Genomic DNA, 24,107 nt, shown 5'->3' on the forward strand with positions numbered 1-24,107 from the left:
AGTGAACTTGATGTTTTCTCTCTAACACCAGGGCTGTCAGGAGTAACACCACTGTGGTGTGAGAGGAAAATCATGCTGTGGGATACAGCACAGGAGCTGAATGGCAGAAAGGATTATGATGATTTGGTTCTTATGAACAGGTACCAGTTTCTTCTGCTATGTGTTTATACCGCGCTTGGCTCTATGGCGACCCTATCCTGATTGGCCCCTTGGGGTGCTATCACAGTGCAAATATTTAATAATAATAACAGCTGTTCTCTGATATAACCATCCACTTGAGTGGAGAAGATCATTTCGCTTACCAGATGGAAGCCTGTGCTGCATTTAGGCTTAATGCAATGGGAAGCATTGGCTGATGACCTTGGTTTGATCTCTCTCTTAAATCCCTAAGTGACAGTATGACTAGGTAAATGACAAGAGCTGATTTTTTTAGTTGTAAAAAATTAGCTCTTAATATTACATTTCTTTTCCTTTCTATGTGTAGATAGTAAATTATTGCCGTTTCTGTCAGACCAGTGGTGCTCAACCCATGGGATGCTTGCGGCCTAATCAGCACACAGCTGCAACCCATGTGACCTCCTCAGGGCCATACAGGTAGTATATAGAGAGAGTGGATGCGGCCCACATAACACATGGAGAGCTGTATGTGCGGCCCACAATGATAAATAGGTTGAGAACCACTGAGTCAGACACTCATTTAGCAATGCTGTGAGCTGTTAAACAGCTGCTGTGTTCCAGAGTAGACTGAGTTTCAGGGATAGCTGAAATGGAGCCTGTGCATGAATGAGTTGTTAAGTGCTCTGGGATCTGGTTTGCAGGAGCTGGGACTTTAAGGAAAACAATAATTCGCATGAGACTCATGACAAAATCATGAGAGCTGGTAACACTGCTGCAGCAGCATCGTTTAGCAGGGATGTGCTGCTTCCCACAGTTCTGCAGGGGGGTGGCTGCCCGCTGTGCCAGTGCTGGCCAGGCATATAGGGCCTGTGGGCCCCAAGGGGATGTGGGGGGCGAATATGCCGAATGCCCACGGTTACTATGGCCAGTGTGCAGTGTTCACGATGAAATACTGTCTCTGGGCATTACCAACATGTGGCTTGTCTTGGAGGGGGGGAGCATATTCCTGGAGGGCACCAGAGCCCTAGACAGCTTGCCAGCACTAAACATGGCCCAACACCTATCCCTTCCTTTGAACCTAACGCAGTGAAGGCCATTCCCCTTTTCTGCCAGGATCCAATATGGCCTCCCGCAGCCTTATCACTGCTGAGGTTCGCCAGGCCCTCATCCAAGATGGCGGCGCCCCAAGTCAACATGGCAGCTCCCACGCACGCGGTTGCCAGTAACTGACATGGCGGAGAGAACGTGTGGTTCAGACGGGCACTGAAGCCTACGAAGGAAACTGCCAGGATCTAAGATGGCGGCAATAGAGATCCGGCTGCCGGTGGCCCGCAAGCTGGTGGTCCAGAGTCTGGCGCAGGGGAGCGACAAGCACTTGGTGGCTCCAGGGGACACGATCACCACAGACACGGGCTACATGAGGTGAGGGGCCTCTCCCACATTTCTTCTTCTACTGGTAGGGCCCTCCCCCCCATCTCAGAGACTGAGGCTGTGGGGCAGGGTCCCTTATCCCCCGCATGGGGCTGTGGGGCAACACCCCCCCCCCCCCCCAGCGTATGGGCTATGGGACAGGGTCCCTTGTCCCACCAAACTTGAGGCTATGGCGCCGCCACACGCCCCCAGGGCATGGGCTATGGGGCAGGGTTCCTTATCCCTCCAGACATGTAGCTAGGGTGCAGCCCAGCCCCCTTCCTCAGGGCGTGGGTTATGGGGCAGGGTCCTTTTGCCCCCCTGCATCCCAGTGGCAGCCCTCCCTCTCCCCCCCATCCCAGCAGCTAAGGCTATGGGGCAGGCTCCCTTATACTGCACAGAATGGGGCTATGTTGCAGCTTCCCTGTCCCCGTTCCGAGGGTTTGGGGATAGGGTCTTTTCCCCCACAACATCCCAGGGGCAAGGGTTACTGGGAATTAACAGAGGAGTTCTCCTTCAATCCCAGTTTTTTGGGGGGGCTGCTCATTCCTCCCTGCCCCTGCTTCTACCCCCAGAGTCGAGTTGCAGAAAACAGCTTCTCCTGGGGGCTGGGGCCGCAAGCAAGAGTCATTGTGGTTACTCAGGGGACCCCTGAACAGTTGCTTGTCCTGCTTTGGTTTCCCCCCACAGCTCACCTTGCCGGCGAGGAGTGGGGTGAGGTCTGGTGGGTCTTTTTTATCTGGCTGTAAATTTCTCAGTGCCCCCACTCTGTTGCTCGTCTCATGCTTAGAGCTGGCCCCAAGTCACTCTCCCGATCTGCAGTGTTGGGAAGGGGCTTATCAGTCTCACTTAAAGCTGGACCACTAGTGCACATGAGGATGGAGGCTGAGCTGTGTCACCACCTGCAGGTATCTTTATTTTACAGACTCTTCGCTGCGAACCGGGTAGAGAGAGAGACAGACCTCAGCCCTAGAGTGGTGGGGAAATAGCCCCCTTTCACTTTCCTGTTTTAATTCTAGGGAACTTGGGAACTCTTTTCCTAATAATTCTGTGACTGCTCTAAGCCTGGGATGCAAAAACGTGGGTTGGCCAGCCTCAGGATGGTCGGGATGGCAGATGGATGTGTGGATGTTTGATGTATTCTTTTTCGGCAGGGGCCATGGCACGTATATGGGAGATGAGAAACTTGTCGCATCGGTAGCAGGCGCTGTGGAGAGAGTGAACAAACTGATCTGTGTCAAAGCTCTGAAAACCAGGTGAGAACAGGCTTTGAGGCAGAAGCCATTTTCTGAACCTATTTAGAAATCAGATGTTCCTTCTGTGTAATTCCTAGCACCGCGTTTCCCACTTAACGACTTTAGAGCGGGTGGGCATAAACCAACAGATGGTCTCAGTGTGTGTCCAACAGTGGGAGATGTTTGGAAATGAGTTGGGGTGAATGTAGAAATTGTCAGACTTTATCAGATCAGTGCTTCCATCTACATCAGATTGGTGGATTTCATAACCATATTATTCATGGATTGTTAGACCAGAAGGGACCATTCATAGATTCTAGGACTGAAAGGGACCTCGAGAGGTCATCGAGTCCAGTTCCCTGCCCGCATGGCAGGACCAAATACTGTCTAGACCATCCCTGATAGACATTAATCTAACCTACTCTTAAATATCTCCAGAGATGGAGATTCCACAACCTCCCTTGGCAATTTATTCCAATGTTTAACCACCCTGACAGTTAGGAACTTTTTCCTAATGTCCAACCTAGACCTCCCTTGCTGCAGTTTAAGCCCATTGCTTCTTATTCTATTCTCAGAGGCCAAGGTGAACAAGTTTTCTCCCTCCTCCTTATGACACCCTTTTAGATACCTGAAAACTGCTATCTGTCTTCCCCTCTGTCTTCTCTTTTCCAAACTAAACAAACCCAATTCTTTCAGCCTTCCTTCATAGGTCATGTTCTCAAAACCTTTAATCATTCTTGTTGCTCTTCTCTGGACCCTCTTCAATTTCTCCACATCTTTCTTGAAATGCGGTACCCAGAACTGGACACAATACTCCAGCTGAGGCCTAACCAGCGCAGAGTAGAGCGGAAGAATGACTTCTCGTGTCTTGCTCACAACACACCTGTTAATACATCCCAGAATCATGTTTGCTTTTTTTGCAACAGCATCACACTGTTGACTCATATTTAGCTTGTGGTCCACTATAACCCCTAGATCCCTTTCTGCCGTACTCCTTCCTAGACAGTCTCTTCCCATTCTGTATGTGTGAAACTGATTTTTTCTTCCTAAGTGGAGCACTTTGCATTTGTCTTTGTTAAACTTCATCCTGTTTAACTCAGACCATTTCTCCAATTTGTCCAGAACATTTTGAATTATGACCCTGTCCTCCAAAGCAGTTGCAATCCCTCCCAGTTTGGTATCATCCACAAACTTAATAAGCGTACTTTCTATGCCAATATCGAAGTCGTTAATGAAGATATTGAACAGAGCTGGTCCCAAAACAGACCCCTGCGGAACCCCACTTGTTATGCCTTTCCAGCAGGATTGGGAACCATTAATAACTCCTCTCTGAGTACGGTTATCCAGCTGGTTATGCACCCCCCTTATAGTAGCCCCATCTAAATTGTATTTGCCTAGTTTATCGATAAGAATATCATGCGAGACCGTATCAAATGCCTTACTAAAGTCTAGGTATACCACATCCACAGCTTCTCCCTTATCCACAAGACTCGTTATCCTATCAAAGAAAGCTATCAGATTGGTTTGACACAATTTGTTCTTTACAAATCCATGCTGGCTATTCCCTATCACCTTACCACCTTCCAAGTGTTTGCAGATGATTTCCTTAATTACTTGCTCCATTATCTTCTCTGGCACAGAAGTTAAACTAACTGGTCTGTAGTTTCCTGGGTTGTTTTTATTTCCCTTTTTATAGATGGGCACTATATTTGCCCTTTTCCAGTCTTCTGGAATCTCTCCCGTCTCCCATGATTTTCCAAAGATAATAGCTAGAGGCTCAGATACCTCCTCTATTAGCTCCTTGAGTATTCTAGGATGCATTTCATCAGGCCCTGGTGACTTGCAGGCATCCAACTTTTCTAAGTGATTTTTAACTTGTTCTTTTTTTATTTTATCTGCTAAACCTACCCCATTCCCATTAGCATTCACTACGTTAGGCATTCCTTCAGACTTCTCGGTGAAGACCGAAACAAAGAAGTCATTAAGCATCTCTGCCATTTCCAAGTTTCCTGTTACTGTTTCTCTCTCTTCACTGAGCAGTGGGCCTACCCTGTCTTTGGTCTTCCTCTTGCTTCTAACGTATTGATAAAAAATCTTGTTTCCCTTTATTCCGGTAGCTAGTTTGAGCTCATTTTGTGCCTTTGCCTTTCTAATCTTGCCCCTGCATTCCTGTGTTGTTTGCCTATATTCATCCTTTGTAATCTCTCCTAGTTTCCATTTTTTATATGACTCCTTTTTATTTTTTAGATCATGCAAGATCTGATGGTTAAACCAAGGTGGTCTTTTGCCACATTTTCTATCTTTCCTAAACAGCGGAATAGCTTGCTTTTGGGCCCTTAATAGTGTCCCTTTGAAAAACTGCCAACTCTCCTCAGTTGTTTTTCCCCTCAGTTTTGATTCCCATGGGACCTTACCTATCAACTCTCTGAGCTTACCAAAATCCACCTTCCTGAAATCCATTGTCTCTATTTTGCTGTTCTCCCTTCTACCCTTCCTTAGAATTGCAAACTCTATGATTTCATGATCACTTTCACCCGAGCTGCCTTCTACTTTCAAATTCTCAACAAGTTCCTCCCTATTTGTTAAAATCAAGTATAGAACAGCTTCCCCCCTAGTAGCTTTTTCAACCTTCTGAAATAAAAAGTCTACAATGCAGTCCAAGAATTTGTTGGATAGTCTGTGCCCCGCTGTGTTATTTTCCCAACATATATCCGGATAGTTGAAGTCCCCCATCACCACCAAATCTTGGGCTTTGGATGATTTTGTTAGTTGTTTAAAAAAAGCCTCATCCACCTCTTCCACCTGGTTAGGTGGCCTGTAGTAGACTCCTAGCATGACATCACCCTTGCTTTTTACCCCTTTTAGCCTAACCCAGAGACTCTCAACACTTCTGTCTCCTATGTCCATCTCTACCTCAGTCCAAGTGTGTACATTTTTAATATATAAGGCAACACCTCCTCCCTTTTTCCCGTCTATCCTTCCTGAGCAAGCTGTACCCATCCATACCAACATTCCAATCGTGTATTATCCCACCAAGTTTCAGTGATGCCAACAATGTCATAGTTGTATTTATTTATTAGCACTTCCAGTTCTTCCTGCTTATTACCCATGCTTCTCGCATTAGATCATTTAATCTGACCTGTGTGACACAGGCCAGAGAATTTCATCCACTTACTCCTGTATTGAGCCCAATTACAAATCCCTGGAAATAAACGTTAGTACTGGAAACAACAATGGTACAGTTTGCACAGACTCCAGTGCTATGACTCGGCCCTGCTTTTTTTTTTTAATGCTGTGTTTTTAATCAGTGTCATGCTGATACATGTACCTGAGTCGAGCGATGTATCTGAGCCAGTCCGGGAAAAGGTTTGCGTGAACAGAATTTCCCTTTTTGTCTTGCTCCCAGGTATAACGGGGAAGTTGGTGACATTGTGGTTGGGAGAGTCACAGAGGTAAGGCGAAGGAGATCCCAGCCGCTGTTTCCTGCCAATGACTCGTTTTCCCTGACAACCTACTAAAACCAGAATTATGCTTGTCCTACATTTAAAATGTAAGAGTGTTTTAGTGAGAAGTACGGTTTAGTAGTGACAACATCGGACTATCATTGGTGCGTCTGTGTCTGATGGATGACATTTCTAGTGCGCCCAGCACCTTAGCATCCAGGCTTTTTAGGGCCTGCCACTGGGCATTGAGAGAATTCAGCATTGTACTGTATTGGACTTTCCTTTTTTAAGATCCTGAATCCTATTCCAGGCTGTGCTGCTGTATGACGTTAAGGAAGTCATGGCCCATCTGTAGAATGGAGATGATATCAGCCTTCTGGATTAAAGGGAGACGGTTAATGTAACATTTAGTTGGAGTCCTAAAAATTGAGTTAAAAGTCGTTTTGTGTGCTACATCTGTGCCTGAGACCCCCTGTTAATGTTCTTAGTGGATGTATGTACCAGGTGGGGCATGTTCACATACACAGAGAACGGGACAAATCTCGTCACTTACTCCTCTTCATGAAGTTCTTTGGTTGGTGTGGATTGCTGGGGACTGTGGTTCTACTGGCCATTGAAAGTCCTGCTCCACTGGTAAGCACATGCTTGATGTTTCAGAATAACAGAGGAATTTCTCTTACCTCCCCCTCAGGTTCAGCAGAAACGATGGAAGGTGGAGACCAATGCCAGGCTGGATTCAGTCTTGCTTCTCTCATCCATGAACCTACCAGGAGGGGAGCTGGTGAGTGAAATCCCAAATAGTGTGTTGCTGGATTACTTTCTTGCTGCTCAACGGCAGCAGATGTGAGGAGCTAGGCGCTGAGATGAGCTGCAAGGCTGTGGGTCGCTTTCCTCAGTTGCTGTTCAAGTGCAACATTGGTGCCCAGCTAATTCATCTATGCGTGCAAGTCTGCAGGTTAATCTGCTGTACCCCTTTCCAGGACCTTCTGCACAAAGGCAGCTCATCCCATCAAGTGTCATTCCTTCTACATAACTGATACCCTCAGTGGGTAGGACTACACTTGAAGCTGGAGATGTAATGCGCAGCTGGGGGGAGACATTCCCAAGTTTGCCCTGATCAAGCTAGCATGCTAAAAATAGTGTGTAGCTGCAGCAGCCTTGAGTGCGTGCCTGCCAGAGTGCGTGCCTATGTACTTGGGCCAGCTGGCCCCACCTGTTGCTCGTGCTGCATTTTTAGCATGCTAGCTCAATCAGAGCTAACACAGGTATGTCTGCTCAAGCTCAGAATCCCATTCCCAGCTTGAAGTGTAGACGTGCATCTGTTCATGTAGCTGTTGCATGTTTTACCCTTCTGGGTTATGGGAATCGTGGCACTCTGAGATAGAAGAGGCGTATTGGGTCCCATCCAATCAGCTACCCTCATCCTGGCCAGGCAGGATTGTTCCTACAGTATATTCTCCAGTGCCTTACCCTACTGCTGGACACATTTTGATTGGGTATCCCTTGATCTATAGAAAGAAGCAGGTGGTAGGATTAGAACTGAAGGACAGGTGCTCTACCTGCTGGTCTAAGGAAGCCGTGCCCCCTAGCTTGTGGTGGCAGAGCTTTGAGAGGTGGGCGGACTTAAAATGGATGGTGATCAGTTACTTTTTCACATAACGTTTCCTCCCTTTGTGCTTTTCAGAGGAGGAGATCAGCGGAGGATGAGCTTGCAATGAGGGACTATCTACAGGAAGGGGATCTTATCAGCGTATCCTTCCTTCATTTGCATTTAGGCAGGAGACCTCTGAGGGTCTTTGGTGCATAACCAAATGCCGACAGATTAACTCTCTCTGTTAATCAGAACATGAGCCTTCTTTCTTCATATGTGTGACCTGATCCAAGAGTTCTCTCCTCCACCACTGACTGAAATAGGTGGGACAGGAAGGCAGGACATGAAGGGTGTTATACTCACCTTTGTTTCCACCTGACATTTGTCTGCCTCCCCAGTTCTGTCTGGCTTTAGGTCCCATTTTTGCCTAAACAGTAGGTGTATCATGGTCAGGAGCACTGGACAGCCTCTCCATGAGGCTCTAATCCTGTTCTGGGATACTTGCTTGAAGGAAGCATCTGTCCTAGGATGGCTGCTGGAGGGAAACAACTTTCATACACCATCCCTGAAGGCAGAGATCATCTGCTGACCATTGTGAGAGACACTCAATCTTAGACTCTATAATTTGTCTTATCTGGCGGTCTCCCAGGCTTATCAGGCTGATCTTACTCCCGGTCTGGATGCTGTTCCCCAAATCCTTCACCTCCAGTTTGCTTCTTCTGCACATTTGCCCTCCCTCCCCACTTCCCAAGGACTAATTGTTGGTGTGCTAGCTGGGGGATGGACCTGGGCTTGGGGGCCTGTGTTGTCTTGGGGGCTGATATGTCACTCCGTAGCCAATATTGCATGGTCCTGTGTGAGGCTACCAGGCCGAGAAAAAAGACTGAGTTTTGAGCCCCTAGGCTGGCCTGAAATGACAAGGAAAGTACCATCAGACAGCAATGCTGGGGATTGGTGGAAAACTATGGGATAAAGGGAAACTCCACCTGAATATTTCATTTGGGGGTTGCACCGTGGGAGGGATGGGAGGTGGGGGAATGAAGGCTGGTGAGGCTGGTTGGAAGCAGACTTCTCTTTTCCTTAAGCAGCACTACCAGGCAGAAGTCCAGGCAGTATTTTCTGATGGGGCTGTATCACTGCACACGCGGAGTCTGAAATATGGGAAGGTGAGGTACCGAGCAGACTGCTACTTTTCCTTGTCACTGGAATTTGTACGGCTGTACACCAGCGTAACTGAGAGCAGAGTTGACTCCCGAGTGAAGGGTTCTAGATAAGAACAAGATATGGTTACTAACCTTTATCTTCAGGCTGGGAAGATGAAGGGACCGGGGCCCAAAGTGAAATAAAATGCAGAGTCCCCCCAGTGTGAAATGAATCTTGTCCATTTGCCCTTTAACCCTCCCTATCAGCAATTACAGATTGTGAACCCCTTCTGGCTATCAGAACCCTGGGGAGAAATCGCCCTTGGCTGAAACTTCCTGATAGCTCTTCCTGCCCAGAACCGCCTGTGACTTTTCCTTCTCTCTCTTGCCCCAGGACTCTGGGGCTTTATGTGCCTGGCATTTATCTCTGGTCTTGTGTGTTGAAATAAGCCAATGGACCATTTGTACTTAGGCTGCAGTTCAGGGTTATCAGATCCGGGATATTAGCACTTCAAAGCTGAAAGCGGAGCGGGATTACTGCACAAAGGGTGAAGGACGGCGACTGGATCAAATGTGCTGCTAAATGGAGCCTCTCTCATTCTTTGCCTTTTGGGAAGGCTGGATGGCGTGTTGGTACGATCTTTCTCTCACTGAACACTTCCATAGCACTGTGTCTTCAAAGCGCTGCCTGGGCATTAGTTAACCCTCCCAGCACGCTGGAGGCAGGCAGGGTTGGTATCCCCATTTCCCAGACGGGGACAGCAAAGCACTGAGTTGAAGTTGGTTGGCTCCCAGACCACCAATGGAGTTGGTGTCAGTGGTCAGGCCACACCCCTCTCACGTTAAGTGTCACTCTCCTCTTCAGCTTGGCCAGGGTGTGCTTGTTCAGGTCTCTCCCTCCCTCGTGAAACGCCAGAAGACTCACTTCCATGATCTGCCCTGTGGCGCCTCCGTGATCCTTGGCAACAACGGCTTCATCTGGATCTACCCAACGCCCGAGCAGAAGGATGAAGAGGCAGGGGGCTTTGTCACCAATCTGGAGGTGAGGAAACAGTGCTTCAGAGGTGGTTGGGTTCGTTAGTTGCTCGTCAAAAGGCCTCTTTATCAAGCTGTATTTCAGTAGCCTGGCATCAAGCAACAGGACCTTGGTATCCACGGTAAAGGGAACCCGTGTCCAGGGTTTACCTAAGGGCTCTCTCACATTTCATAGCATGGCCCACACCTGAATAAAGAGATTGTCACCGCAGCATCTCCCCTTCTGTTCACAATCACGGAATGCCCTGGGGGACACGACAGCAGTTGCTTTTATGTGGAACACAATAAGGAAATATTTATATCCGTAGCTGTCTGCTAGTGTGAATTAGCAGTTGGAAACAAGGAAGGGAACCACCACCATGGGAGCAGGCAGGGAACCACCACACCTGGCTCAGTCAGCAACTCCGTGATTTGTTCATATACCTAACGCACGGTGAACTGCTAGCCGAATTCCTCGCTCTTTAATATTGACCAGCAAACCGCATGCATCCTCGCTGAAACACTGGACTGTTCCATTAGTACTGCCTGTGTGGAGTGAGTTGGCTTGTGTGGGGAGATGGCCAGGGACTCTTCCTTGCACAGAGAGCTGCGTAGCTTCATGGTCATAGTCTGTGCTGCCCTGTGGGACGCCCGGGTTTAGTGCTCGGTCCTGATCTCTCTCGTCCCTCTGGTGTGTGCTGCAGGCATGGCGCACTCAGCCAATGTAAGGAACAGCGTCAGTGGGCTACAAAAAGCTGCAGTTCCACTTTTGGATGGCAGAACATTGCCCGAGACGTGGAATTTTAGGTGAGGAAATGGATGGAGGTACAGATGGGGAATTGGGGGAATCTTCAGACAAAGAGTTGTCTGTCTGAACATCCAGGCTTCTTTTATAGTGGAGCATATCATGGGCAGTGAGTAGCTGTTGACCAGAACTGATAGACCACATTCCTTACCTGGCAGTGTGGAAAGAACCCAAGATTCCTGGCTCCCAGTCCTTGCTCTAATCACTAGTTCCCTTGTCTCCTTAGACATTTGAATTCACTATCAGGGAGAGAAGTTGTATTACGTAGATGATGCAAGTAACTGGATGTGGTTTTAGGTTTGGAGTGACGCTTGCATTGTCCTAGACCTCCAGTACTTCCTTGCAAATTCATCCCTTTCTCACATTCCGTGTCTTTTCCCTTTTATCCTTGCTTCCCTGTCAGCCAGTCTCCTTACATGACCGGGAGGTAATCTCACGACTCCGGAACTGCATCCTGGCTCTGGTTGCTCAGAAGCTGATGCTCTACGACACCAGCATTGTGTACTGCTACGAGGCCTCCCTTCCCCATCAGGTATTGAGTCCAGTTGCTGCTTTCTTCACTCCCTGCTGCACAGGCCACACTACTTTACCCCAAAGCCAGTAGGACAGTGCATGCTTTCATTTCCTGGGATCCACCCAGAAGATCCTTGTCGTAAGCGGCAATATGATGTCCTCTGTCATAGCGTGAAGCGGATGGCTGTGGAAAGGTTGGGATGGGGATGGGTTGAAAATCCCTACATCAGGTAATGTTCAACTTGGGCTCTATAGAAACAACTATCTCCTTCACTAGCAATGACAAGTTTTCTTCCCTGGGTGAAAGAACAGCCCCTTCCTCTCTGATCCTGGTCAAACCAGGGTTTGGAATTGCACCAGGGTAGGGTGAGGTGAGGAGGAGGTGTCTCACATACAATGGAAGGTCAGAGTTTTGTCTTCTCTTTCCCATATGCACATCCCCTGCCAATGCTGGAAGGTTCCTGGTGCTAGACTTTCTGTAGCTGGATATGGTGCAGTCAACACCCCTTTGCCCCATGATTTGTTAATGATTGTAATGCCATATGCTATCACTGAGATCCCATCAACAAGCCTTCGTTGTTCTCCTGTCCTCACCAAACAGACAGAGACTTAAAAGGTCTCCTGCTTTCATGTCCGGTGTCAGCCTCCCAGGCACGATGGGACATGCAGTCAAGCTCCACCTCCAATATAATGCTCCTTCTTAAGTACCGAAGCATATGATTTCAGAAGGGTTGTGGTGTCTCTGTGCCCTCAACTCCTCAGTAGGTATAGAATCATAGGACTGGAAGGACCTTGAGAGGTCTTCTAGTCCAGTCCCCTGCACTCATGGCAGAACTAAATATTATCTAGACCATCCCTGAGAGACTAGGCACGACTCACTTAGTTCCCTTCTCATGGGTAAGTTTGCTGTCAGGACTTGGGGCATCTGTCGGGATTGTTGCCAGTAGAGCGAGTCTGCTTGGGCCACAGCCCCAGGTGTTTCCATATGCTGCATTAACACCTGCCTGCAGTTCATTGCCCTGTGCACCTGGCAGGGCCTCGTCCACTTCATGTGTGGGGGTCACAACTGCAAACGTTGCTCTTCTCCTTTTCACTGCAGATCAAGGACTTTCTCAAACCAGAGGTGATGCAGGAGATTGTGCTGGAGACCCGGCAGAGGTTGTTGGAACTGGAGGGTTGAGGGAAGGAGACATGGCAGCTTGGAGTCCCACCAAAGCAGCATTGACTCCCCAACTTCCTGCATCGCCCCAACCCCCTAAATGTCTTTCCAGAGCTCAGAAAATATCTGACTCTCCCTGTCTCACTTCCGGGATTCCTTCTGGTTTGTAGGGCAATGTAAACCCCTCAACCTGCAGACTGGACGTATGGTCTTTGTGAAGAGCAGCTGCCACTGGGACGTAGCTCGCTAGACTAGTTGCCATGGTGGGCAATGTGCTTCTAAAGTGCCCCTAACGTGGTCCACGTTGTTAGAGGACAGAGGAAACAACATATTCTTGTTTTGCCTTATGGTTTCTCCTCCCCCACCCCCACCAAGATCGGGTTAGCAGTCCTAGCAGTGGTTGACCTTGACAGTGATAGGAGCTCTGCCAATGTGTCCTTTATTCAAGATGCACATTTTACCCCTCAAGACCCACATTGCGGCTACCCATCTCCAAAGGACAGGACTCGTTACCAAGCCTGTGAATGGTTATGTCAGCGTGCTGTGCGGATCTCTTTGCCCCCTTCCAAACATACACTGGATTTGGATGTTCAGTTCTTGCATTTTCTGTGCTTACACTATAGCTCACAGAATGGTACAAAAACCCGCTGGTGCTGGGTGGCCATCTCACTGCGTATTGAGTGCCCATAGGTAATAGTCAGGCAAGGTGCCTTGATCCTCCAGAGCAAAAGGCGTCTTCCCATCCCATGCGCGGAAGTGATGATCCCAAGCGTTTTATTTCGTAGGTCTGATACTGTGAGCTCCTCTGGTCGTGAAGGATTTAGCTGTTGTTTCCTACTAGAGGGTTTTTTTTTTTTTTTTAAATCTTCAATAAAGAATGGTTTTTGAGAGAGAATCTGAGAGTCGTTTGTTTGGATGAGCTTGTGTCCCACCATGATGAACTGGGTCTCACTAAGGAACCACTCTTAGGTCAAGGACTTCCTGTACAAGGACATCAGTGGACGCACTACGTCCTGCTGGGTCCCATCTCTTCATCCTGCCTGTGCAGAAGTGGCTGAAACATCCCTTGCTAAGGTGTTGCTGGCTGCCTTTCCCTCCACTCTCCATCAAAACTTTGCCCACCTCCCTCCATGGGGCATCTTGCCCCGCATGGTGCTCCTGTGTGGTGTTCATTTGCTCAGTGTGGCCTTGCTTGCAGTGGCTCCTACACAATAGTTGCTTCCCTGAGATCCCTGGGGGAATTAGGTCAAGATCATCCGTGCCATCCTAAGGGAGGTGGGAGGACACCTCACCCCTTAAAATGTGGGTCCTCCCTGGGATCCTCAGGGGGGTGTGAGGCTAGTGGGTAGAGCAGGGTACGTTGAGTCAAGACTCGCGTTCTGGTTCCTGTTTGGCCACTGTCTGCCATTTCTCTGTGCCTCAGTTTTCTCTGTCTGTAAAGTGGGGATGATGCCAGTTTCATAAGGGGGGTCAGAGACTGAATTAATTGGCTTGTAAAGTGCTTGGATATTCTGGCTGCGATGGGCCCATTGCAAAGTGAAAAGCCATTGATAGAACCAAGAAACTTGTCCTGTTTGTCCTTTAATCTAATACTGATATTGAAACTCCTCAGCTGAGCCCTTTCCTGCAGGAGCCTTTGCTCCAAGACTTTCCATCGGAACCAGAAATATGCCTCAATTTGCCTTCCATCTCCTTCGCGTTGCCCCCTGCAGTTGCCTTTGACTAAGCACTAGGTGGCAGTTTCCACTCAAGTTTGCAGAATTTCAGCCTGCTGCACTAAGCTTTCTATTGCATCTTCCAGCTCACAGCTGTGAAAGGAGTATGTTGCCTGTTCCATGTAACGCACGCCATGCAGCAAGGCCCAGGAACCTTGAGCGACCAGAGCTACTATCTGCATCTGAGGTTTGAGAACATTTCCTACTACACACTGCGGCGATTACCTCCTTAAAAGCTGCAGCCTGTGAACGATGCAGGCACCTCTGCCATTCAAGTATTCATGGAGAAAAACAACCCAAGAAGACTTAACCCCAGGGGTGTCCTTACACCGTTACCCTGCGCATGTTAGAATTGGTTAGCAGCATTTCTGTTCCTTGTATGATAGCAGATTATATTTTTTTACCCAAGTCACTGAGTCAAGATTTTGTTTGTTGCTGGAGGGAGGGAATTGGGGGATTTTTTGCCCGGCTTTAGTACGTAGCTTTCAAATGCTATTGGGTGTGGAGCAATAGAAGTAGCAAGACAGTATTCAGCAATGGTTCCTGCTTTCCAAGGGGATTGACTCAAGTAAAAGGAGGCCAGGTGAATTACCCACATTCTACTCTGTATCCTTATCTAGTCTCTCTGCTTTTAAACCACGTTCAGCACCTTAACCTGGTTTAAAAGTGGGCTGAGGGATGAAATTACTGCTCTTCCCTGCCTCCCAGGAGGGTTGGGTCAGCTGACATCCAGACATGGCTTGATTGGAAATTGTTATGTGAATGTAAAATATTGCCATGTTTCTGGACCTCTGGCAACCTCACACTACACCCCGTAATGGTTCTTTGAGGGAGGGGGAGTGCAGATGGGCTTAAGCCTTTCTTGAAAGTGGTTTAGCTAATCTGGTTGAAGGATGTGAGAGAAACCAATTTCCAAATGAGATTAGTGCCAGTGGAGACTGACTTGCTTGGCTTGGATTTAGAGCTCAGGACTATCTTTCTACTGTAACCAGGGGACCTCCTCTTGTCACCAGCAGGCTCAGGTTCAGGAATGGAGGAAGCAAGGAGCATGTGATGCCTCTTCTTGAATGGCTCTCTAATCAAAATGGCCCATGTTCAGGCTCAATTTTCAGAGGAAGTACAAGGAAGGGCATCTATCTAACAGAAAATGTGCAATGTCTTTGCCTGCATGTTATAAGACCATGTTCCATGCTCCAGTTTGTCTTTCACCAGCCCCATCTCCCTCTCACATGCCTATGTGGGTCACACAGGTTGATATGCATGGATCTACAGCCAGAGATGGGTGAGAAGTTAGTTAAAAATCCAGCCTGTCTGTTTCAGATCTGAGCTTTTTGTTTCCTTTTGGTTTTAGCAGAGGAAGTTTCTAGCTCTTAGTGAGATTCCTTGGACGTGTCAAACAGGTGAAGGTGTGTGAACATATCAATTACTATGAAGCCAGGTAACTAACCCACTGGTCCTGTTGGGCAGGGGCCTCTGAACAGAAGCATGAGCACAGGTAAGGGGCTATTTCCTTTCATGTGTTCTAAGAAATATAGTTGGATATTTTTCTAAATGGCCGCTAGAGGTCTCCAGTGGTCTATGCAAATCCTGCTAGTGCACCAACCCACAACTAAACCCTGAAGGCTATTTGCAAAGGCCATTTCTGGGGTTCACATAGTCTCTTTATTCAATTCCTGAACCGACATGTTCCCTTATCTGAGTAGGTCACTTTTGATTCCTGCCCTTCCCCATCACTTGCACTGAGAGGGAGATGAATCTAGGCTGGCATTTTCAAAAGAGTCTGAGGCTGTTAGGTGCCCAACTCCCATTAAAATGGGGTACCTAACTCCCTTAGGCGCAATTGAAAATCCCAGCCTTCGTGGGACGAGGATCCATCACTGTCTTCTCATGAAGGACCATGAGTCTGCCCTGTCGGCTACCCTGGGGGTTGGGCAAAGAGTTTAAAACTTGGAGCGGATTGTTTCAGAGACTTGGCAATCTTTAAGCGCTGTCGCTGTGCTTGTCCCTCTCTGAAACAGAGATGGAGCAGTCCCTGCCCCAAGGAGTTGACAGTCTAAATGAGTGAAATAGCCAACAACAGGATTTATATATTCTGCAAACAGCATTGAAAAACAGATTGGCTTAAGGGGATCAGCTGGATGGCTGCATTCAGAGAATGCTGCCAGGTTCCTTTTCTTTTGGAAAAGAAACCTCAAGCTTGCAGCCCATCCTCTGGGAAGAGCAAATAAGCAGCAGTGAGATAAGAGAAATAATCCCATGCAGGACTTCATTGACATCTCTAAATCAAGGGAGGAAAGCTCATGTTGCCAGATGCCCAAGACAGAAATACAGGGAACAGTGGGTAGAATGTGGTGGGATACAATGGAATTTGTTGGTACATGGTAGACAACATAGATGGGGTTAGTCATTTTACAGAGTCAGTTGTAACCTAATGGGAGAAGGTGACATTTATGGCTTATCTACACAGGGAAGTTGTCACGGAATAAAGTAGAAGGTGAATTTAAAGCAGGATAGCTATTCTGCAGTAACTCCCTGTATGGATGTTCTTTTTCCTTGAAATATAAGAATATCTTTTCCTGGTTTAGCTTAATCCATTTCCAAAATGGACTATGCTAAATCAGAAGAAGGCAATCTTTTTCCGGTATAACAGTGTTCACAGGGGGAATTCTTCTGGAATAGTTTATTCTGCAATATTCTGGTCAATTTCCCCATGTAGACAAGTCCTTTGAGGGAGTAGTGAGCCAGCGAGTACGATGGGTCAGATGAAAGATTCAACCTGGGGAGCAGTCTGAGCGAGAATTGCCAGGAGGAGTGGAGTTGCATGGGGTTGCCTGGAGGAGCAGACAGGAACAGCATTGAGTGAGTAGACATAGAGAACAGTGGGCACCATTGAAAACAAATGATCATTACTGCTTATGTAATTAGGTTTATTGTGGGCATGCCCACTCAGCGGGCCTGATCCTGTGCAGTGCCAAGTACTCTCTGAGAGCAACGTCAACAACCGCTTGGTGTACTGCGCCCGGGGTAGGATCAGGCCACAAGACTTGGAAATGCTGCAGAAATCTCAGTGGCCACATACCCTAATGTGGTAAATGACTGTCTTCCATGGCACGCACCTGGGTAAGTATAATGTCAGAGAGGAAGGCTCAGAGTAGGTCTGTAAGGAGGTGTCTGGCAAGCAGGAGCCCACCGTTGTGCTGGGCGCTGTGTGAGCACATAGCAAAAGTCCTTGCCCCACACATCTTACAATCTAATCCCCCCCGCCAGCCAAAGGGGGAAAGGAAGGAAGTGGTATTGTCCCTATTCTACAGGTGGGGAAACAGAGGCACGGGATAGTTTGACATGCACTTGCTCAAGGTCCCATAGGAATGGTAAAGAGGTGGTGGGGGGTCACTCCCACTAGAGACCCCCTCCCCAAACTGAGGGGGGACTGTCAGACAATTGGGGACAGTTCCTCCCTATCGACTCTGGTCTCCCCCCCTCCCCCGCGCCACCTCCCCTCCCCCTTCTGTTACCTCCTCCCCTTCCCCACTTCTCTCACCCCTCCTCCCCTTCCTTCGCCCCGCCCCCGCCCGCTGCGTGCCCCGCCCCTCGCAGCCTCGCTCGGGCGCCAGCAGGTTCCCGTCATGGCCGCCGTGTGCCTGGGGCTCCTCTCTCCCTGACCGAGCCGGGAGCGGACCCCCCCCCCCCCCGCCCGGTGCCGGTGAGAGCCCCGCGGCGGCGAGGCGGCAGGAGGCAGAGGCGGCGGCTGGCCGGAGGCAGGGCGGGGATGTGACTGGCCCGGGGGGAGCCGGGGAGCTGGGAACTTGCAGCCGTCTCAGGGGGGGCCCCGGCCCCTTAGCCCGCCTCACCCGTCAGTGCCCCCGCTCCCCCCAGACGGCAACCCTGCCCCCATCCCTCTGGGGTCCCCTCCCCCCAGACTGGGGCTTAAACCCTGCCCTGCCCTGCACCCCAAGGGGCTTCCTCCCTCCTCAGACTAGGCCTTGACCCCCCGCTTTGATTCCTCTCTATCTCCCCCCCCCGGGGTGTTTGATCTCCCCTCTCCCCCACCAGCACTGAGCGTCCTCTTTCTTTCCTCCCCTCACCCCAGACTAGGGTTTGACACCCTCTTCCCGAGGTTTCTGCCCCTTGTCGTATTGGAATTCCTCCCCACACCATTATTCTGGCCCCTGGGACCATTCAGGGCATGTGGGGATTAGGGTTCTTGGCCTCTCTAATTCCCTTGCCAAGATTTGGGATGATCAGAAGCCATAGCCTTGCTATAACTCACCAAGCAGGCCTTTCAAAGTGTTAAGCTCCCCAATTGGGATGAAGCCTGCCTGGTCACCTCAGCTTGACCTTTTCTGGCTACTGTGCAGAAACCTTCCTCCTGGAGAGCATCACTGGACCTAACTGCGCTTTCCAGCATCGAATGGCCTGAGTAGAGTGGCATCTATGTCCTTCATGAAACAATAAGGAACAAGCCAGGGTTGGCTTCTCTGCCTTATAAGCAGCAAGCTGGTGCAGATGGGTAATTCGTTAACCATGTTATCGTGATGATTGTTATTGCTTCTGCTCCAAAATGATCCTGAAGTGCCCAGTCACCTGCTTCACTTTACCCAGAGCGTCGGAGAGGTAGCAGTGGTAAGAGTGGCAGAAAACTTGTTCTCGGAGAAGGCAGATCTGTTGGGCTTGGATGACTGCAAGTTTCACTGAAACATCCACCTCACTCAAAAGTCATTATGGATCCTCAAAGACTTTGAACTGTCTGCACCTTGTTTGGAAATCTAAAATGACTCTAACACACTTGACTCTCTCTGACTTTAGTAATACTTGAAGCCAAATCACTGGCTTTTTGGCCTTTCTTAACTAAGTGCTATGCAAAAGAAAAGGAAAAAAAGAAACCTTGACACTGATTGCAATGGGAATGACTATTTCCTGCCTGGGTGACCCTATATGTGGTTTTCTTATTGGTAAGATGAACTAGTTCCCATTTACTCAGTGGAAGACTCCTTACAGACAAGAACTTGAAACGTTGGTAACACTTGTTGTAGCTGCTAAGTAAATGGAACATCTTATAACTCACAGCTTTGCATAAAGCCACCTGAAGAGTCTTGTTGCAGTTTTTAAAGTGTAGAAAGAATTTGTGCAGCTGACTGAACTCTCTGCTTAAAGTGATCAGTTTGCTGATGCAGTAAACGCCACAAACGCACACGTCTAAAATATTATTTTACTTCCAAATTCTCTGCCAACCTGGAAGATCAGGGATCTCCGTCTCCACACCCTTCTTGTCCTGGGAAAGATTGCCTATCGTTACTTTATGGGGCAGCAGCCTGGAAAAGTTCTTGGGGACCAGAGGAGGCCAAGTCTGCCTGCCCTGCACTTTATCAAAGGAGCAGGGAAGAAAGAATCATCTAGGCATGGAGGCCCACATTGCAATGTCTTCGTGGAACATGGTAGGTGTTTTGATTGGTGCCCCGTTTGATTTGTAGTTAGCCTGCAAATTAGTGTTTTGTTAAATTGTATGAAATGGTTTTAAAAAGAAGGGTATTAGCTGTTGTGTCTTTCCTCTTCTGCTCCCTAAGGTTGCTGGTGACCCCTCTGTATGATCAGCTGGTAAGATGTTGCTGTTTCCCAGTTTTGTGAAACCCCAGTGGGCATTCTTATATAGCTAACTGCAGGGAAAGCAACTTCTTCATAATGTTATCCAGGGCAGACATTTTAGAAACTTTTTTTTTATTTATTTTAAATCCTTTGAATTTTGTTTGTGAACAATTTGGACCAATTGACTCTAGTGAGGATGCCATGCTTAATGTCATGACTAATCTTTTTTGCATCTATTTAAAGGGCAACTGAAATATCACGCTTCTGTTGAGACACTTGTATTTACTATAGTAGTAGCACCCAAGACAAAGAGAACTGCTTTTTTTGTTTTTTACTTTGTGTATTTGACAACTTTTGTGGATGCTCAGTTTCATTGTGCTCCTAGGTAGCCGGTGAGGCCTGTATTGTGATGCTCATGGAAGCAGAGGTGTTAGCCTGTGTGAAGCACCTTGCAGGACTGGGAGCTTAGCGTCACCTTGTGTTTATGTGGGCCTTGCACCCAGTAACAGGGAACAGAGAAATGTGATTTTAAAGCCTCCTCCCCCCCCCCCCCAAAAAAAAAAAAAAAGGGCAGTGGGGTTCAGGGCCTGGTTAAATGTATTTTTTAATTAGTTTTTTTAGCTGATTAGATTTCAAGCTATGGTTCCCTGTTAAAAGACAGACACAGAAAGAAAAGTATGTTGCTGAAATGTTTTTGACTAAATCTCTATGCTGCACTTCCTTTGAATTCAGAAGTTCTTCTGAGACAACATGCCACAAACTGCTTTCTTAGGCTTGAAAATATGATTCTGACCATGGCCATTTAGCATTTTGATTCCACTCAGAGTAACTTTATTCAGGCATGAAACAGACCAGTGTTTGTCATCTTTGGCCATTAGATAACTTTGAAAACTTTGCTTTCTCTGGGAACACAGTTAAATAGCAGGTGAAAAGGTTTATTAAAATAAATGTGCCTGAGACTTATTTTGTAAGGGAACTTAATTTGTGAAACTATTCTTCATCCTGAATTTCCCAGAGAGTCCAGGACATTCAGTAGCATTCTTAGTATTATTTGCAGATGGATGCTGTAGAAGTTTTGAGTGTGTTAAAATAATCAATGATTAAAAATGATTTGTATTTCTCCCCTCTTCCCACACAATGTGTCTGTGCAGTGATTGTTTGTAAAGTGAAGCTAATTCTTGGGAAGCTGGATGATAAGTCTATGACAGCTGTGGTATCAGTGGCATGTTCCCACTGCAGAAACACTCCAAACCAAGTATTTTATTAATTTTTAATCAAATATACACATCTGCCCCATCTCTGTTGCCTCTGTGCTTCTCTATACAGAGCTTCAAGCTTAGATGGGTTGGAGCGAGAAACAGAGCACTAAACTGCAAGTAACACAATATTCCAACCAAGTTTGGTGTTTTGATCTGGGAGACAAGGCAGAAATCCTGCTTTTTGATCATTTAACAGGAATAGACAGAAGGTAACTTTTTGTTAGGATGACATGAGGTCAGAAGAACCCAGCAGGTTTACAAGAAAAAAATATTGTCTATAATGGCAATACTCCATATGTCCACAAGAGACCTCAGTGTCTTGATTTAAAAAAAGAATACAACTTGAAAGGGAACCTCAAGACTATTACATCTGTTAAGGGGATTGCAAAAGTTCAGTCTCACTTATCCACATGAGGAAAAGCTTCTTCCCTTATAATCTCTCTGAGTATATGAAGTGGCTCTCAGTAGCACAGCTAGTATTTAAGACTCTATTGCTGTTTCTAGTTATTCATCCCCGTTTTGGGCTTGGCATAAAAACATAGCTCGTGGCTGAAACCTTGCCTCCAAAATCTTATCTTGGGAATGAATTATATGTAATTTAAAAAAAATAGTCTGGCTGTTTAGGTTGTAGAGAGGAAAAAATAGCTTCAGGTGCTCCCCATCTCTCTAAAATTGCATATCAGTAGTTTTCTTGCCATGTAAAGAAAATAGTCCTTAATCTGTCTTTACAGCCTTTTTGGTATATGGACAGAGAATGATTCATATTTCATATCCTATTCATAAAGCTGCTGTGGCTCGTATTGTATAAAAACAAATTGGGATTCTTTTCAGGATTTTAAAATCTAATTGTTTTATGTAATTTCTCTTTAGTATTTTCATTATATGGTTTCCTGTCAGATCTAAATCAGTGTGTGCATGTTCTCTGCCATAGTGTGTGCACCAGCTTGTCCGCAGAAAGTCGGGTGTCTCGTTTTCTGTCAGATCTAATGCGTTTTTAAAGAAAAACTGAAGGCTGGGCTACCCAAGGAAGGTCTCACGGAAGGCACCTATGTCAGGAGATAGTTGAGAGAGGAGCAGCTGGAGTGGCTTGTCACCCTCAGCATTGTCCGTTTAAAAGAACATTATATTTGGCCTTGGCACAAAGGTGATCTACTGAACAATTTTTAATATTCTTTTTATAAATCTCTTAGCAAAGTCCATGTCAGTCTGTGTCTTTTAAAAATGATTCTGTCAGTCTTAAAGTTCCAAGGAAGAAAAGCTTATAAAAATAATTAATGGCAAAAATGCATTGATAGGTTTAACTCCTAGAATGTCCCCAGGAGAGAGCAGAATCCCATTGAGTGGACATTATGTATGGGACATCTGTCACCCTTACGTCAAGTAGTGCCTTATTTAATAAGCTGTCCCATTGATTTCAGTGGAGCCACTTTCAGAGCTAAGTTCTGTTTAATATAAGACTGACAGAATCACACCCATATGCAATGTTTAAAAAAAAAATCTCAAATGCCTGAGTGTTCTGCACTGTTAGTTGGTTAGCAATGTGGTTAAAGTGTAAGTAATTTTGGATATCCACAATGTACATCAAAACAGCCTTCATGAGAGTAACTCCAGTTTTTAGCTATTGTTAATTATATACTGCCAATAATGTCCTACATGCTCTCGACATGTAAAAAGACAAATCATCAGACCCTTGGACCCACTAATGTCCATCTGTTCTACTGGAGTGGTGCAAAGGGGCCTTAAATCTCCCCTAAGTGGGCAGTTGAAGCTTTCCCCACCATGGGGGAATCCTCAGCTGGTGTACAGCCATCAGAGCTTCTCACCTTTCCTTCTTCCCTCCCTGCCCCGATATCGGAGCTGTTCTGTGGGCTGGAGTTCATTGTGATCCTCACCAGCATAATGGCTTCTAGAGTGGGCAGTTTCAAGCCAGTTACAGCATCCCTTAGAGTCAGGGCCGGCTCCAGGCACCAGCCCACCAAGCTTGTGCTTGGGGCGGCACCTGGAGGGGGGCAGCACGGTGCTCCGGCCGCCGGGGAGAGCGGAGCCCCGGCTGGGCTCTCCGGCCTCCCCCCGGCACTCTGGCCGCCGGGGAGAGTGGAGCCCCAGCTGCCACTCCGCCCTCGCTCCTGCGCTCTGGCCTTCACTCCGCCATCCCCCCGGCGCTCTGGACGCCGGGGAGAGCAGAACTGCGGCGGGCTCTCCGCCCTCCCTCCGGCACTCTGGCCGCCGGGGAGAGCGGAGCCCCGGCCAGCTTGCCGCCCTCTTCCCGGCGCTCTGGCCGCCGGGGAGAGCGGAGCCCTGGCCGCCACTTCGCCCTCTTCCTGGCGCTCTGGCCGCCGGGGAGAGCGGAGCCCTGGCTGGGCTCTCCGCCCTCCTCCCGGGGCTCTGGCCGGTTGGGGAGAGCGGCCTGCGGCCGGGCTCGGTGCCCTCCCCTGCCGCGCGGGGGGGCTTTTTTGCCTGGGGCGGCAAAAAAGTCAGAGCCGGCCCTGCTTAGAGTACTTAAACTTGCACCATGAGCTACTTCAGTTCCTGGCCAGCCTAGGATTAGGGGAAGTGGAAAGGCCACCTGTACCTCTCCTCCTCATATGTTGAGCTTATGCTTCTTTCAACTGAGTATTGAGCCCAGGGTCACTCCCCTGAAGAGTGTACAATCCATGTCTGCTCTCTCTATTAAGAAAAGCTCATTCCTCTGAGGCATGCAGTATTTTGTACAAAATGGAACGACATATGGCTTTTTTAGCATTGTAAGACAGTTGTACATAATAAAACAACCATATTAAGTACAAATGACAGTTAATGGAATGCTAAAGCACTCATGTCAAAAAAATGCAAAATTGAAGTTCTCATAATAATCTTAACTTGCCCTTTTTGCACTTATGGAGCCTTTATTTACCCTTGGTCTACAGTTGCTCAGCTCCTTTTCAAACGAACTGAAGTGCGAGTGCATATCTGAGGGCAGAACTACGCCCACAGAATATTAAAATATACATTTGGGTTAGTAATAAAAAAAATCCATATGTATGATGGGTGGAACTTAACCTTATTATGAGACCTTTAACCTTGCATTGTTTTACTTGAGTGTAATGTAAGATTATTAATTTTAATTAGTATATATTTTTGG

At 47.6% G+C, this 24,107-nt stretch overlaps 2 protein-coding genes across 2 annotated transcripts in view; both read left to right on the forward strand.

Moving 5' to 3' along the window:
- Window positions 1-1,367: 1,367 nt before the first annotated feature.
- On the forward strand, window positions 1,368-13,319 carry EXOSC2 (exosome component 2). The gene is made up of 9 exons (XM_034752004.1): window positions 1,368-1,539; window positions 2,682-2,783; window positions 6,169-6,214; window positions 6,897-6,986; window positions 7,890-7,955; window positions 8,894-8,962; window positions 9,804-9,980; window positions 11,161-11,289; window positions 12,370-13,319. Exons 1-9 carry the CDS (start codon window positions 1,415-1,417, stop codon window positions 12,448-12,450), a joined length of 885 nt encoding a protein of 294 aa, XP_034607895.1. The 5' UTR covers window positions 1,368-1,414; the 3' UTR covers window positions 12,451-13,319.
- Window positions 13,320-17,829: 4,510 nt separating this feature from the next.
- Window positions 17,830-24,107, forward strand: part of ABL1 (ABL proto-oncogene 1, non-receptor tyrosine kinase) — a 120,579-nt gene continuing 114,301 nt past the window's right edge. The window contains exon 1 of the mRNA XM_034793631.1: window positions 17,830-19,579. Coding sequence (XP_034649522.1) covers window positions 19,444-19,579 — 136 coding nt within the window. The 5' untranslated portion in view covers window positions 17,830-19,443. The remainder of the gene's footprint in view (window positions 19,580-24,107) is intronic.

The sequence above is a fragment of the Trachemys scripta genome, chromosome 17, assembly GCF_013100865.1.
Source record: "Trachemys scripta elegans isolate TJP31775 chromosome 17, CAS_Tse_1.0, whole genome shotgun sequence".
NCBI lineage: Eukaryota > Metazoa > Chordata > Testudines > Emydidae > Trachemys > Trachemys scripta.

Bases quoted from the DNA above. Each gene is read 5' to 3' on its own strand.
- EXOSC2 (XM_034752004.1), top strand. From the start codon at position 1,415: ATGGCGGCAATAGAGATCCGGCTGCCGGTGGCCCGCAAGCTGGTGGTC. The intron at 6,215-6,896 runs GTAAGGCGAAGG...CCTCCCCCTCAG, and splicing joins TGGTTGGGAGAGTCACAGAG to GTTCAGCAGAAACGATGGAA. The intron at 7,956-8,893 runs GTATCCTTCCTT...CAGCACTACCAG, and splicing joins AGGAAGGGGATCTTATCAGC to GCAGAAGTCCAGGCAGTATT.